Here is a 14,129-nt window from a genome sequence, read left to right on the forward strand (position 1 = left end):
TGACACAATAATCCAATTCTTTCTCGAGTGTCCGAATGCATTACCGGGGAGGTGTTTGATGAAGTAGATGGTGTGACTCCATGAAAATTAGAATATCAAAGAATTAATACTGGGACATGATCTAAAGTCTTTATAGAGATGGCCCAATTGAGGTATCAATCATATTATTTGTTCTTGCTAGGCAGCAACATAATCTTTGTCTTTGATCCTACACCACTTGAAGCATTGGATCCTCCAGTGGAAACATACCTGTTCTTCATGAGGGCAGCTAAGCTGAGTTAGCATTAAGAGTAGAAATCGATATATCATGGAGTAACAGTTATACAGGAGCTATGGTGATTCACAAAGAAGATATAATCAATATAGAAGACAGATGTTGGAGATGTATTTTTCACGAGTCATAACCCAATATAGAAGTCCATTTTGTACTGTGGAGAAGCACAGTACAAAATAATGACCAATTGGTACTAGCAGGTTAGTGATGCTATACAGGACCCAGGAGGCCTCAAAACAGAAGAACATATATAAGACAAAGAGTGATCCAACACGTAAGTTTACATTCTATATAAATTCTCTTCAGCAAAAGCAACAGGATAGTAAACTGCCTAAAGATAATACAAAGTAGAACAGAGCCTCTTACACGTCTGTTTGACTCGCTATTGAGCAGCAACAGCTATGCAACTTACCAACTGCTTCCCAGTATCCACCACCAACTACGCCGAGGCATGCCTTCTCAATGCCTATTCGTCTCCGATGTGAGATGTCCCATCTGCTCTGTGAGGTGGTCCATGTTGGGAGAACTGTCCCAGTCATCCCCTGATTCTAGCCTCATTTCCTCAGTTTCATGTATGCCTGAGTCTACCTCTTCAGCATCTCCTAATAGTGGGCTGGCAGTAAGGAATTGCTCCCAGAAAGGATCATTTATGCTTGGAAGCTTCTCATCATCATTTAAGATATCCACATCGGTATCAAAAGAAAACTTTTCAGTATCAATTCCTGCCAGTTGATCCATGAACTCCGGGTTCATAGGAATGTTTCCTCCAGTAGGTCCTACATAGCTATTGAATCCATTAGGCATTGCAGACTGCCCCTCAGAAAGTTTCAACGTACCATTAGCAGTATGTGATGGAGCAACAGACCCAGCCCCTGTATTCATATTAGGCATTTCAGTTGTTGCAACCATATCTGCTACAACGGAAGAAGAATGAACGTCAGATGGCACAGAAGAGGGCATTGTTGAATACCCAGAGTTCGTAGGCAAAGATGGAAAGCCCGTACTTGCAGGCACTTCAGATAGAGTAACTCCAGATATCCTCTTTAAAGAACTCCTGCCATCAAAAGCTTCCACGGGTGAAGAAAAATTCTCAAGCAAAAGGTTCTGGGAATTGCCAAAAGATTCCAACCTAGGAGACGTATCAAACTTTAAAATCTGCATCAGCATTGCTTTTGCTGCTTCATTTATTAAGGGCTGGTATTTAATTATTTGACCATCGTGGACAGCACTTTCGCCATCCACTTTATTTTCTTGCCTAGGCAGTCTTCGTTTTTTGTTTACTCCAACTATGCGTCGATTGCTGTCATTTTGCTGTACCAACTGGGCTAAGAAGCCAGGGCTCTGCATGGCTTTTGCCAAGAATGACATCATCTGTTGCTGCCGCTGCTCCATACCTTGAAGGCGCTGACCTAAGGTGTTTAATTGCTGATCAGTGGCCTGCTGCTGCTGCCTCAGCCTAACCAGTTCCTGCATGAGTACATTCTTGTCTCTCTTGAGCCTCTCAATCTCCTCTTCCATCCCAAATTTCCCCACCTCAATGCTACTCTGTGTTTGAGGCTGTTGTTGTTGATTGTGTGGATGGGTTGATTTTCTCCTACTGATGTTCTTCAACAAGTGTTTTTGACCTCTCAAGAACCCCTCATTGGCAAACTCCCATTGATCAGGATCAACCTTTCTAAAACCCTGCATAAGCAAAAAAAGGAGTGAAAAAAAACAATTTTTAGTTCTTTAATGCATAAACACTCACAAGCAGATCCTGATCCAACATTCTCAACAACAACAAGCCATGAGGACTTAAAAAAGATAAAACCAAACCATCCAGCAGTGTGATACATACAGTCTTCACCGTTCCAATGGAGGACCGATACATGGGGTACACAAACATGACCTATACAGGGCCAGCATACATGATACTGACTGTTACCAACTTGGTACCGCCGATACAAGTGGGGTACCAAACTTACCACTCGATGGAACCAGCGATTTAAATAGGCGCCCAGGTGCTCGCCACCCAAGCGCCTCAAGGATGGGCCAAGCGATGCGCTTCAGTGAGGTGCTACCTAGGCACTCACCTGAACCCAGGCGTCACGCACCTCAGGTGAGAGCCCAGTTCAAATGGAGCAACCGAACTAGACTTTAAGTCTGGTTCGATTCAACAGTGGCTAGTTGGTTCGATTGAACCAATTAGCCACTTTATTACCCGCAAAAGACACCTCCCGCACCACCGCGCGACCCCGAGCCATCAACCCTAGCGTAGCTTTTGCCTCCGCCGCCAATGCTTTCTGTTGCTGCCTTCGCCGCGGACACAGCGGACCGAGGCTTCCTCTGTTGTCGACGGACTGCCTTCATCCGTAGCTTCCTTCCGCCGCCACTGCTTCCACGTGTAACTCCTTCCACCGTTGAGGGAGAGAACCGCAGCTTCCTCCGCCACCGACGGATACCTTTGAAGCTTCCGCCACCCACGAAGTCGTCGTTCGTGGCTTCCGCCGTTGTCGCTGTTATCAACAGTAGTTGTCGTTGTTGCCATTTACAGTTTCCTCCACCACCATCGCTGTCGTCCGAAAATTCCACCGTCGGTAACTTTTCCTCCCCCTCTTAATAGTTATTTTCTCCCTGTTCGAAAGTTCCACTGTCAAAGCACCTCGCTTCGCTCGGGCAAGCGCCTAGCGCTTTAGGCATTTTGGGATGTTGGTGCCTTTTGGCACCTAGCGTTTTTTAAATCACTGGATAAAACCCTGTACAGGTCTGCACCAGGGGGTAACCATACATAAGTAATGAGGCAACCCAACTAACCATTGGGTAACCTGTTGGAGAGGTTTTGGGAGGCTAGAAAAAGCACCCAAATAGTATCGAATGTTATGTGAGCTCAGTGATTTAAAAAGCGCTAGGCGCTCGCCCGAGCGAAGGGAGGCGCTAAAATATAAAAATATATAATATAATTAATAAATATAATTATTTAAATAAAAAAATGCTATTAAATTAAGAAAATCGGGTATAAAATCACAATGTCATATTAATAAAAAGTCTCAAAAATCAAAACAATAAAATTTTACATCAAATCTATTGAGTTGCTCTGTGCACTTGTCATTTATTCTGAAACTCAACAATAATTTTAAATAAATAAAAATTAATAGTATTAAAATCAAAATAATATATTATTAATCTAATAAATAAAAATATTATCATTAGTATACAGTTAGCAGTATACTGTTAATATATTGTTAACAGTATAGTAAGAAGAGTGTGAGAAGACCGAGGCAGTCGGCGAGCAGCGATTGTGGCAGCGGCGAGTAGCGACAGTAGCGACGGCGGCAGCGGCAACAAAGAAGAAATCTCGACGACAAAATCGCGAGTGTTAGGGTTGGGGAAGTCGGGGAAATCGTGAGAGGGAGCCTGATATCAATGTTTTAGTTGGTTCAATCGGGAGCCTGATATTAGTGATTTAGTTGGTTCAAACCAACTAAAGCACCGGAGACCAACCAGACCTAAAAAATCTGGTTCGGTCGCCTGGTTTAACCCCAAGCGCTCGCCCGAAGCACCCGGCGCCTGGGCTCGGGCGAACGCCCAAGCGGCACCTCTTTGAAGTGCGCCGCCTAGAAATGAAGCGAGGCGCTCGGGCCTCGCCTCGCCCGAGCGCCTATTGAAATCACTGTGTGATCTGTTTCTTGCTGACTCCTGCAAAGTCCTACAAATACACTCCTGCAAAGTCCTACAAATGCACTATATCAATATAAATCTCATCAGATCGAGAACCCCGAACCACTGTCCATCAACTCGCGTCATTTATTTTGGTAGTAGGAACATTATAAGGACTTCAATATGAGGTACTAGACCCGTATCGATACTGGATGTACCGATATGAGTCCGAGCAACTTAATTTGATTGCAAATAACCATAAAAATGGTGTTTTTTTCTTGATTTCCAGTCCTTTTTTAGGCTAACCCTGAAATCCAGTATGCACCTATGTACATATACTGTCCCTCAACTGACGCCATGTACACTGATACAGACCAGTACGAGACTGGTACATGAGATTAAAACCCCTGGATCCAACCATTTTGAACATAAAAACATGCAAAAATCTGAGCAAGTTCCAAAACCCACCTTATATACCATTTATTATACAAATGAATCTCGGAAAAAAAAAAAGTGCATACATTTACAGCCTTAAGAAGACACCAAACTGTTTTAAGTCTGTTGAAACAAATGACACCACATAACAATATGTTTCGTAGACAAAGGGACCTTGTTATAAGCCTGTTGAAACAAAATCCTACACCTCCTACATTGATCCTCTCCTCCTACTCTTCTCCTTCTCCTCCCCCCACCCCACCTTCCCTTTTTTTTATTGATGCAAACATATATGCCAGCGTACACTGCGTTAGTTCATCAGTATGTATCAGACTCATACCAATTCCAAACCAGGTCTAGTACTGACTACTGAGATTTAAAACCATGGTGTACATAATATGATACAAACATATATGTAATTGGCATGTCTTTATCAAGTCTAAGACTTTTTTCCCAAAAAGGAGTGTTTGATTACTTCACCTTTTCTATTGGAACACTTTCTAAACCTATCGCAATTTGTTTGGATAAGATGTGGGCTATACGTGATACATACACAAGTTTCATGGAGATCCACATGGCCTTCTTCAAGAAACTCATGTCAAACTGGAATCCTACAAGGAAATTACATGGACAAGGGGCCATTACACCTTATTGGTCACCACTAAAGTCCTCCTCTACCATTTTATTATTGGTGAGAAAATAATATGTACTTCTTGAACATCCAAACATGAAGAAGCTTTCAAGGACACATGGGACACCACCCCCTAGACACTTCTTTCACCAAACAAGACCCATCTATATAAGACAAAAACAGTTACACAGATTCACCAGAATTCTCCCTGTAAATTAGAGCTACTCCACTAGGAACATAGAAAACTCTGGCACCAATCTATCCATCCTACAAGACCAACATTGGTGCACGTGATTAGCAAATGAAAACCCAAGGCATCTCTTATTTCCAGCTTGAGAGTCAAGACAAACTTAACCACAACAATTTGCTAGAGAGTGACCGTAATAACATCTTCAAGTAAGGATGTCAATAGTTGTATCATTATGGAGTTCCAATGCTTTTGTAAAAAGAACTGATAAGACCCTAAAGTCTTATCGTAAAATGCTCTGATACCAAATGATAAGACTCTAAAGTCTTATCGTGGAAGAAAGGGGAAAAAAGGGAATGATCGCTTGTCTTATCGTGGAAGAAATGGGAGAAAAGGGAATGATCGCTTCAAGGGGATCAGCTTCCTTGATCGCTTCGAGGGGATCGACCTCCTTGACCGCTTTAAGGGGATCGACCTCCTTGATCGCTTCGAGGTGATCGGCCTCCTAGGGTTTGTCCATAGACTGGAATAACATTTCATTGATTGATTGATTAGAAAGGGTTACACCATGATTTATAGAGTTCCACCTAGAGTCCACTAGGACTTGGACTCTTAATAATAATTAAATATTAAATAAACCTCTATCCGATTTTAACTGAACTAAATAGACTCAATAAACATTATTCAAAAGCTCATAAAATAAAAGGGTCCTAACAATTCCTCCCTCTTCAAATCAGCCTTGTCCTCAAGGCTGAGCAGCATCAAACACGGGAGCTTCTCTTTCAGCACTTCACTCATAGGCTATCTGCAACGCATCACAACCCGTTGATCAAGTAAATATGGTCTCCACTTTTCGATAGTGTCAGCAATATGTCTGTCTTTCAATATATTAAGCATTGCAAGAAACTCCTGGCCCTGTATAATCAATTTTATCTTTGAATATTTGCTATCATAAGTTAAAATCCATCCATCAACGATCTTTACTTCGAATCTGTCACATCCTTAAATGTGGTGGGCCAATCGGTCAACAATCTCACTGTCCATAAAATTGTTAGTGCTACCAATATCAATCAAAACTATAACAGGCTGATGTTCCAGAGTTTCGCCAACTTCCATAGTTTGCGGGTTAGAGTAGTCGGCTAATGTATGCATTGTATGTATGGTAGGCCCAACATCTTCATTAGAATTTATACCTTCATGATCGGAATCCACATTCTTAGCTTTCGGTTCTTCTCCAATTGGTTCAATCATCAGAAGTTGCCCTTGTTTACATCGGTACTCCATACTCCACTTTTCATCATAGTACAAACCCCTTGCTGATCCTTGCTAATTTTTTCTCATGTAGATGTGCGAATGAGATCACAGCTATCATAGTGCGGGGTTGACGAGCCTTAACTTCATACCGGATCTCTGGAATAAGTCGTTCAATAAATGTACCAAGAAGTTATCGTTCCGACCAATCTCTAGCTTGATTTGACAATCTTTCAAACCTACTATGATATTCTAACACTGTAGAAGTCTGACAAATTTTGGCGAGCTGGCCATCAACATTCTCATATTCAGATGGGTCAAAGCGAACAAGAAGCCCTCTTTTGAATTGTTCCCACGAAGGAACTTCGTTGCAAGTTTCATACTAATCGTACCACTGGATTGCATCTCCATTGAGCTGGATTGAGGCCACTTCTACCTTAGATTCTTCTGGGGTTCTGTGAAAACGAAAAAAAATTTCTGCCCTAGAGATCCAACTGGTCGGATCTCCATCTTCCCATCTCGGAAATTCCACCTTCATGTGTGAGTAGTTTGTGTCACAATCTTGGGGTCCTTTTCCTGTATTTTCAGATCTGTGCAACGTAGAACTTAAGCCCCCATCTTGTTGAAATTTGTCAAGGCTCTCCACTAGGCTCTTTTTAAAATCATTAAGTGTTTCTTGCAGTCGGTTCTCAATTCTGATTTCCAATGCTTCCATTTGTGCTTTCACTGAGTTATCGATAGCCATTGTGTAAGACTGCAAATCTGTAATCCCCATATCTTGTTTCTGATGTCTGGTCAAGGGCATCGGCACTGTCGATGCGAAGTTGCCGAGGGCAATGCTGCAGTCGCTGTGTTGGAGAAAGAGTTGTTGCTCTGTTTCTATCGCTACGTGGGGTGAGAGCGCCGGGGGCTAGGAGGCGACTACGTCGGTGTGGCTACAGTTGCTGCGACCCAAGGGGGCAATCACCGAGCAACAGGGTTGAGGCTGCGATGATGGCAACCTGCAGTGATGTCAACCTGCGGTGATGGCAACCTACGGTTGTGGCCGAAGATGCTAAGCAAGGGGGAGGCGGTGTTGAAACGGTCGAGGTTGAGAAGAGGAATTGGTGGTGCATGCGCTGCTGGGGTTGAGACAGGGCAGCATACTTGCTGCGGTTGCTGCGTGCGCTACTAGAGGGCGGCTGCTGCAGAACGAGGGGTTGGTCGTTGGCCAGGAGCAACGGCAGCAGTGGTTGCTGGCCGGGAGCTGCAGTGATCGATGGTTGCGGCAGAAAATGCAAAGTTGCTCTGTTTTGGTCACCGCAAGGAGGGAAGGTCGAGCGACTGCGATTGCGACCCAAGAGGAGGTGGGCGGTGGTGGAGAGGGAGGCAGCGAGGGTCACGACTGTGAGACATTGGCCGGGAGCAGCGGCGGCAGTGGTTGCAATCGACGGCTGCGGTAGCAGAGGGTGCCGGAAGGGTTGGGAGGCAACAATGGTGGTGCGGCTGGGGGCAGCGCTGCCAAGGGCTCACCGCTACGGTGGCTGCGATGGCGCGGATGGAAGGCAGCGTTGCTTTGTCTCTGTCGCACTGCGGAAGGAGGCGCTGGTGACGCCGAGGGATCGCGTGCGGTTGAGGAAACGACAGTGGCTGCGACGATCGTGGTTGCCTTGTTTTGATCGCCGCGAGGAGGGATGGTCGAGCGACTGCAGCTGCGGCCCAAGGGGAGGCAGCGATGGTGGCGCGGTTGGGGCAGCATCACCGACGGTAGAAGCGACGAGGGGGTTGGTCCGCTGGCCGGGAAACAGCGACCGCGGCCCTTCTCGCTCGAGCAGGGTGGAGCAGCAAGGAGGGAAGGCTGCTGGTCAAGGAGCAGCGACGACGGTGATCGCTGGCCGGAATGCAGCGGCTGTGGTGGGGCTGGCCGAAAGCAGGGGAGGCAAGGGCCCCTTTCGACCAGATGGGCTTTAGAGGGGAGAAGATATGGTTGTGGCGGTTATGGCGCAACAAGGAGGGGAGGTTGCTGGCTGGGGAGCGGCGACGACGATGGAGAAGGAGGCAGCGAGGGTCGCGACTGCGATCGACGAGGGGCTGCGGCAACAGAGGAAGCTCTGTTTCTACAACCGCTGCAAGGAGGGGATGCGGCAACCGGCGACTACGGCTGCGACCCAAGGGGGGCGGGCACGATGGCGGACTAGGGCAGCATCGCCAACGGTAGAAGCGGCGATGGGGTGGTCTACTGGCTGGGAAACAACGCCGGCGGTCCTTCTCGCTCGAGCGAGATGGGGAAGCGAGGAGGAGAGGTCGCAGGCCGAGTGGGGGCAGCGGCGACGGTGGTGGCTGCTAGCTGGGCAACAGTGGTGGCAGTGGTGGTCCCTCGGTCGGGAAGCGGCGGTGGCAGTGATCGCTAACCGGAGAGCAGCGGTGACGGGTGGGCTGGCCGGAAGCAGGGGTGCGTGGCTGCGGCTTCTTCTTCCTCTCTTCGTTTTTTTTTTTTTTTAAGATGAAGATAACTACAGCGAGGGGGAAACGGTGGCGATGGTGGCTACTGGCTGGGCAGTAGCGACGACGGTGGAGAAGGGGCAATGGTGGTCGTTGGCCGGGACGCAAAGGTTCCTTCTCGGTTGAGAAGGATCGGCGTTTGTGGCTGCCGACTTCACCCTTCCTCACACAAATTTCTCTCTTTTTTTTTTTTTAATAGCTACAACAACACTGCAGCGAGAACACCAGGGATCGTTGCTCTGATACCAAATGATAAGGCCCTAAAGTCTTATCATAAAATGCTCTGATACCAAATGATAAGACCCTAATGTCTTATCATGGAATAAAGGAGAGAAAAGGGAATGATCGCTTCGAGGGGATCGGCCTCCTTGATCGCTTTGAGGTGATCGGCCTCCTAGAGTTTGTCCATAGACTGAAATAACATTTCATTGATTGATTGATTAGAAAGGGTTACACCATGATTTATAAAGTTCCACCCAGAGTCCACAAGGACTTGGACTCTTAATAATAATTAAATATTAAATAAATCTTTACCCGACTCTAACTGAATTAGATATACTCAATAAACATTATTCAAAAGCTCATAAAATAAAATGGTCCTAACAAGAACCTTGATCAACGATGAAATCTCACTAATGTTCCTTGACCTTTACCTTATTCAGGCTGGACCATATTAGAAAAGCTTATTCCATTGATGACTTCCTCCAACAAATTCGTTCAAGATTTTGTCCAACTCCACAATATGATCGATTTTCATGTGACTACAAAGTTAACTCTTAAAACAAACACCGTAAAAAATATAAGTTCTTAGTTGACAATCCACTGTTGACCTACAATGCGATCTCGACTTCCTGATGTTCAGCTGATTGAAGGTAGTCATCTCAATCAACCATATGACTGTTAAACTCTCCACCAATAAAAGATTTGGGATCATCTAAAGTGACCCCATGGAGTCTCCTTAATGCTACCTAACCTCTCTAGTGTCACCATTATCCAATAGAATGGCAATTTCAATCCAATGCTTTGATGAACAATGAGAGTAAAAACAAAAAGACACCCACAAAGATTTCAAACCAATAGATGACCAAGAAATTCCCCTCCTACAATATTCACCCAACCAGATGATGATGATGATTAAAACATTCTTGCCCAACCCTTAGGGATATGAGATGGAACGATCCAAAGGCAGCATGCTGAGACCTTGGTTGGATTCTAAAGAATACACCTAAGATCGGTATAAGATAGGTTGGTTGTACCCTGTGACTAACATTGAACAAGATTCAGAGCAAAGAAAATTTATTGACCAAGTTTATACAGGTCATGGATGAGTGTTCAAAGTATTTAGCAAGGTTTTTAATTTCGAATAATACTGCACGTATCGGACGGTACGTACCGGTCTGCCAACAAATCGGTATGCGGACCGCCCACTACCGGGTGATACCATCGATTGGGGTTGTTTCCGCCCCATTACCATGCGAAATCGGTCGGTGACGATCGATCTCGATTGTCGCCGCCCACTACAGACTGGTATTAGTCGAGAAAGAAGGAAGAGGAGGGAGAAGAAAAGGGAGAACCTGGAGATCCGACGCTGCTCTCCCTCGACGATCCCGATCCGTCGCCGGACGCCACAGATGAGATGTCGCCTCCTCGTCTGAGGTGACAAGGCCTCGGCGTCGTCGGCAACTTCTCCTCATCCACGCGGGAGAAAAAACCATTCCCCACGCGGTAGAAGAAACGAGGCAACGTCACACACACGCACACACACACACACACAGAGCGATGAGCTAAAGCGTACCGTACCATACCGAGCTGAGATTAAAACTCTGGTACGGTACGAAATTACAATCCTTGGTATCTAGTGTGATGGGCAAGTTGGATGATTGATAGTGTCCAATTAGAGAATTAACGGATGATTGGTAACAGCAGGTCACCATTCATGTTCATTCCATAGTTAATTTACAAGGTCTAAAAAATTGACCATTGTTATAATATAAAATCTGAAACAAGAACCAAAAAGTTCCTTCCATCACAAAATCAAGATTGATGCTTTTCTACAAAGCATAATAATAGGAAAGTTCATCTTAACTTGGCCATGCATGTGCGAGCACCTCCAAGATGTAGTATTTCTCGCTAACCCTCGACAATTGGTCAATTCTTTTATTATAGATACCAATGATGTTTAGTTAACACAAACAGGAGAATATTTTATGGCAAGAAAAATTATGTATCATATGGTTTCATTAAGATGAGGAATAAAACTTATAAAGATTCTCAGAGGCAAAGCAAGAAGAATATCTTGTGTGTCAAATTTGAAAGAATTACAAATATCTACACCATTGAAAAGCTCCATATAACATGTAGATCTGGCTAAATTGCTATCTGTATCACCTTGAAACCCTTCATTTGGCACCATTAAGAAGAAGGAAAAAATTACTCTAGGAGTCTAATAGTCTATCACTGACAGATAACATTTTTATAGATAGAAATTAGTGATAAGATCAGAAACAACAGATTTGTGAAAAAGAACAAGATTACAGAAATATCTAAAAGGAACAGAAAAAGAATACAACACCCAATGGTATCTCTATATCAAGTAACTAATTAAGTTTACAACAATTTGAAACAATTATCATGTATATTCATCCGAAAGCTAAGCAAACCATGTAATCACTTTCACTACCTCACCAGCTAGGTTCCATATGCTTTTCGAGTTGATGCCACGTGATGGTTGGAGCACTTAGATGATGATTAGGTGGCTGCTGAGACCCCCAGATCTTCTTAACAGCCATCTAATTGTCACTTTTTATAAGCAGTCATTAATGCTTAACCCAATTAACCTTGGCAAACATTATATGATTAAGAAACTTGTCATTTTAAGTAGGAAATTACTTCAAGTACTTTTATTTCAAGTAAGATACATAATAATTTTGAGTAGTACAATAATTCAAGTAATTTTCTTAGACTTAGTTAAGGAACTTTTTTCTTTAGGCATCCACCTGTGCATCTAAGCCTTCTACCTAGGCCTTTTAATGGATCAACTTAAGCTTCCTCTTCAATTCAGTCATCAAGGCTTTCTCCATATCCATCCTGTGCTGCTCCCAATTCACCCAGAGAGTATCAAAACCACAGAGTTCTGAGGATAATCTCTTCATTGAACAAAATAAGGCCTTAATCCATAAATCCCATTTTAACCATCGATTGTTTACAATCCGTGCTACCCTAATCGACTCAGCCAAACTCGGGCGCATCAAATCCAACAACCAAGAAAAGAAAATTTCTAACGAATTGAAGGAGACAACCAGAAGATTTCAGGAAGACAGAAAGAGACGTACATAGGTATTGAGCTGGCGCACGAAGCTGGAGAAGTTATTGTGCTTGAAGTACTTGGGGAGGAGGTCTCGCGCGAACTCGGTCGTGTTCCAAACCACGAAGCTGTTGTTGGCGGAGCCCCACGAAACGATGGCGTCCGTCGCGGGATCGTCCACCATCTCGTACGTCTTGCTCAGGAACGGGGGCGGAGCGCCGCCATTCAGGCTCGCGTTCGCGGTCGTCGCCGCAGCCGTCTGGGCCCCGCCCCCGTCTCCTCCGACGCCGTCCATCGCTCGGGCCGCCGGGAACCGGTGGGGTATCAGAGGGAGCGCATTCGATAGAAAAAGAATTGGGGCGGGGAACAGGTTTCGGAAGAAGGTATCGATGTCAGGGAAGCGAAGACGGAGGAGGAAGAGGAAGGATTCTCGGGCGATAAAGGAACCCTAACGAGGAGATGCCGGAGAAGACGGGGATGAAGCCGGAGAGCGGCGCTCACGAAAATAAATAAATAAATCGATTAATAAATTGATGGTTGGGATACGAACCCATTTCTTCTTTCGGATCCTCTCAAATGATACCATAAAATACGTGGAGCATCAACTCGCATCGAAACGGTTCACTAGTGATCGACGGTTCTAAGAAAGCGATTTAGAATGTGGCTGGTCCGAGACGAACCTATCTTTGAAAGGATTTTTGGACAGGATCCTGACTGTTTAGCACACACTCGGAGTCACTTAGATCGAAGGGCAGAAATATCTCGGACATATATTTTCCACCATTTCTAGCTACTCGCCGCATATACCTGCATAACTATGGAGAATAAGGTGGTCTCCACGGGTGGACCGATCATAAGGTAAACATCTGGGTAACGTTAACAAGTAGGAAAAACGGTATTATCCTAAGTCGAAGACATTTATCGGAACAAAAAAATTAAAATCAAAATTAAAAAAAGTAGGATACATCATCACTTGCCTTTGTGTAAATGGCTATTGAAATAACATATAAACAAGTAATTTATAAATAATGATTCTTCCCATGAAAGTCTAATCACAGTGAAGTTAAACATTTTTTAACTTTATATTTCATATTATAGTAATTGGCATTACTAATATTGTATCCTTTAGCAATATATTCTGAGAATTTTTTTTTTTTCAAAAATATACTATTGTTATTAAAATTAACAATATATAAACTAAAATGATAATAAATAGTAATGTAGGTATTAGAAAAATGTAAGATGATACAATATTAGAATTTTTTTTAGTTCCTAGAGGGAAAAATATAATATGTCACCTTGAGGCCTTTCATTAAAGAAATCTGATCTATTGATTTTTCTAAAAAAAAATATAAAACTCTTTTAGAGATAATAAATACTTAAAGAACTACCAACATTCATATGAGAATAATAAATAGTTGATAGGAGATATAAAGGCTTGAATATTGTGATAATATTGTAAATTTTTTTACTGTAGTCATTTTTTTAAAAAGTCTTATATATTTATTTTTTATTAATACTTTTTTATTTATTCCAACTGAATATTTCTTCTTAACTAAAAGATAAAATTAAAATTACCTATAGCCTCTAACGGGTCATTATGATTGTCTCCACCTCTAGTTCTAGCCCTTGCCTCATCTCTCATCTTTCTCCGCCCTCATCTCTTATTCATTTTTTCTCCACCGTCCTTGTCTCTCATCTTCTCTTTCTTTGACTTTTTTTTTTTTATCATCATCATCACTCATTGCTTTGTTGTCTACTCTCGCATTTTCTCCACTTTTTCTCCCTTATTCTTACCTCTCTTCCCCTCTTTCTCTGACATTTTCCTCTTTATTATCATCACCCTTTTTCATTGTCTATTGCTTTCGTCACTTGTGCCTAATCGCCCTCACCTCCCTTTACTCCTTTACTCCTAACTCTTAGTCAAGTT

General features: G+C 43.6%; 1 protein-coding gene across 2 annotated transcripts; it reads right to left on the bottom strand.

Moving 5' to 3' along the window:
* Positions 1-501: 501 nt before the first annotated feature.
* Positions 502-12,706, bottom strand: LOC135581866 (heat stress transcription factor A-1-like). 2 transcript variants are annotated; one of them, XM_065148466.1, is made up of 3 exons: positions 12,228-12,706; positions 1,404-1,957; positions 502-1,328 (listed from the first exon to the last, which is right to left on the bottom strand). In XM_065148466.1, the coding sequence occupies exons 1-3, from the start codon at positions 12,492-12,494 to the stop codon at positions 734-736; spliced, it is 1,416 nt and encodes a 471-aa protein (XP_065004538.1). In that variant the 5' UTR covers positions 12,495-12,706; the 3' UTR covers positions 502-733. The 2 variants fall into 2 exon arrangements, with proteins under 2 accessions (XP_065004538.1, XP_065004537.1); XM_065148465.1 differs by having other exon boundaries at positions 502-1,957; positions 12,228-12,705.
* Positions 12,707-14,129: the final 1,423 nt, after the last annotated feature.

The sequence above is a fragment of the Musa acuminata genome, chromosome BXJ3-4 (genome assembly GCF_036884655.1).
Source record: "Musa acuminata AAA Group cultivar baxijiao chromosome BXJ3-4, Cavendish_Baxijiao_AAA, whole genome shotgun sequence".
NCBI lineage: Eukaryota > Viridiplantae > Streptophyta > Magnoliopsida > Zingiberales > Musaceae > Musa > Musa acuminata.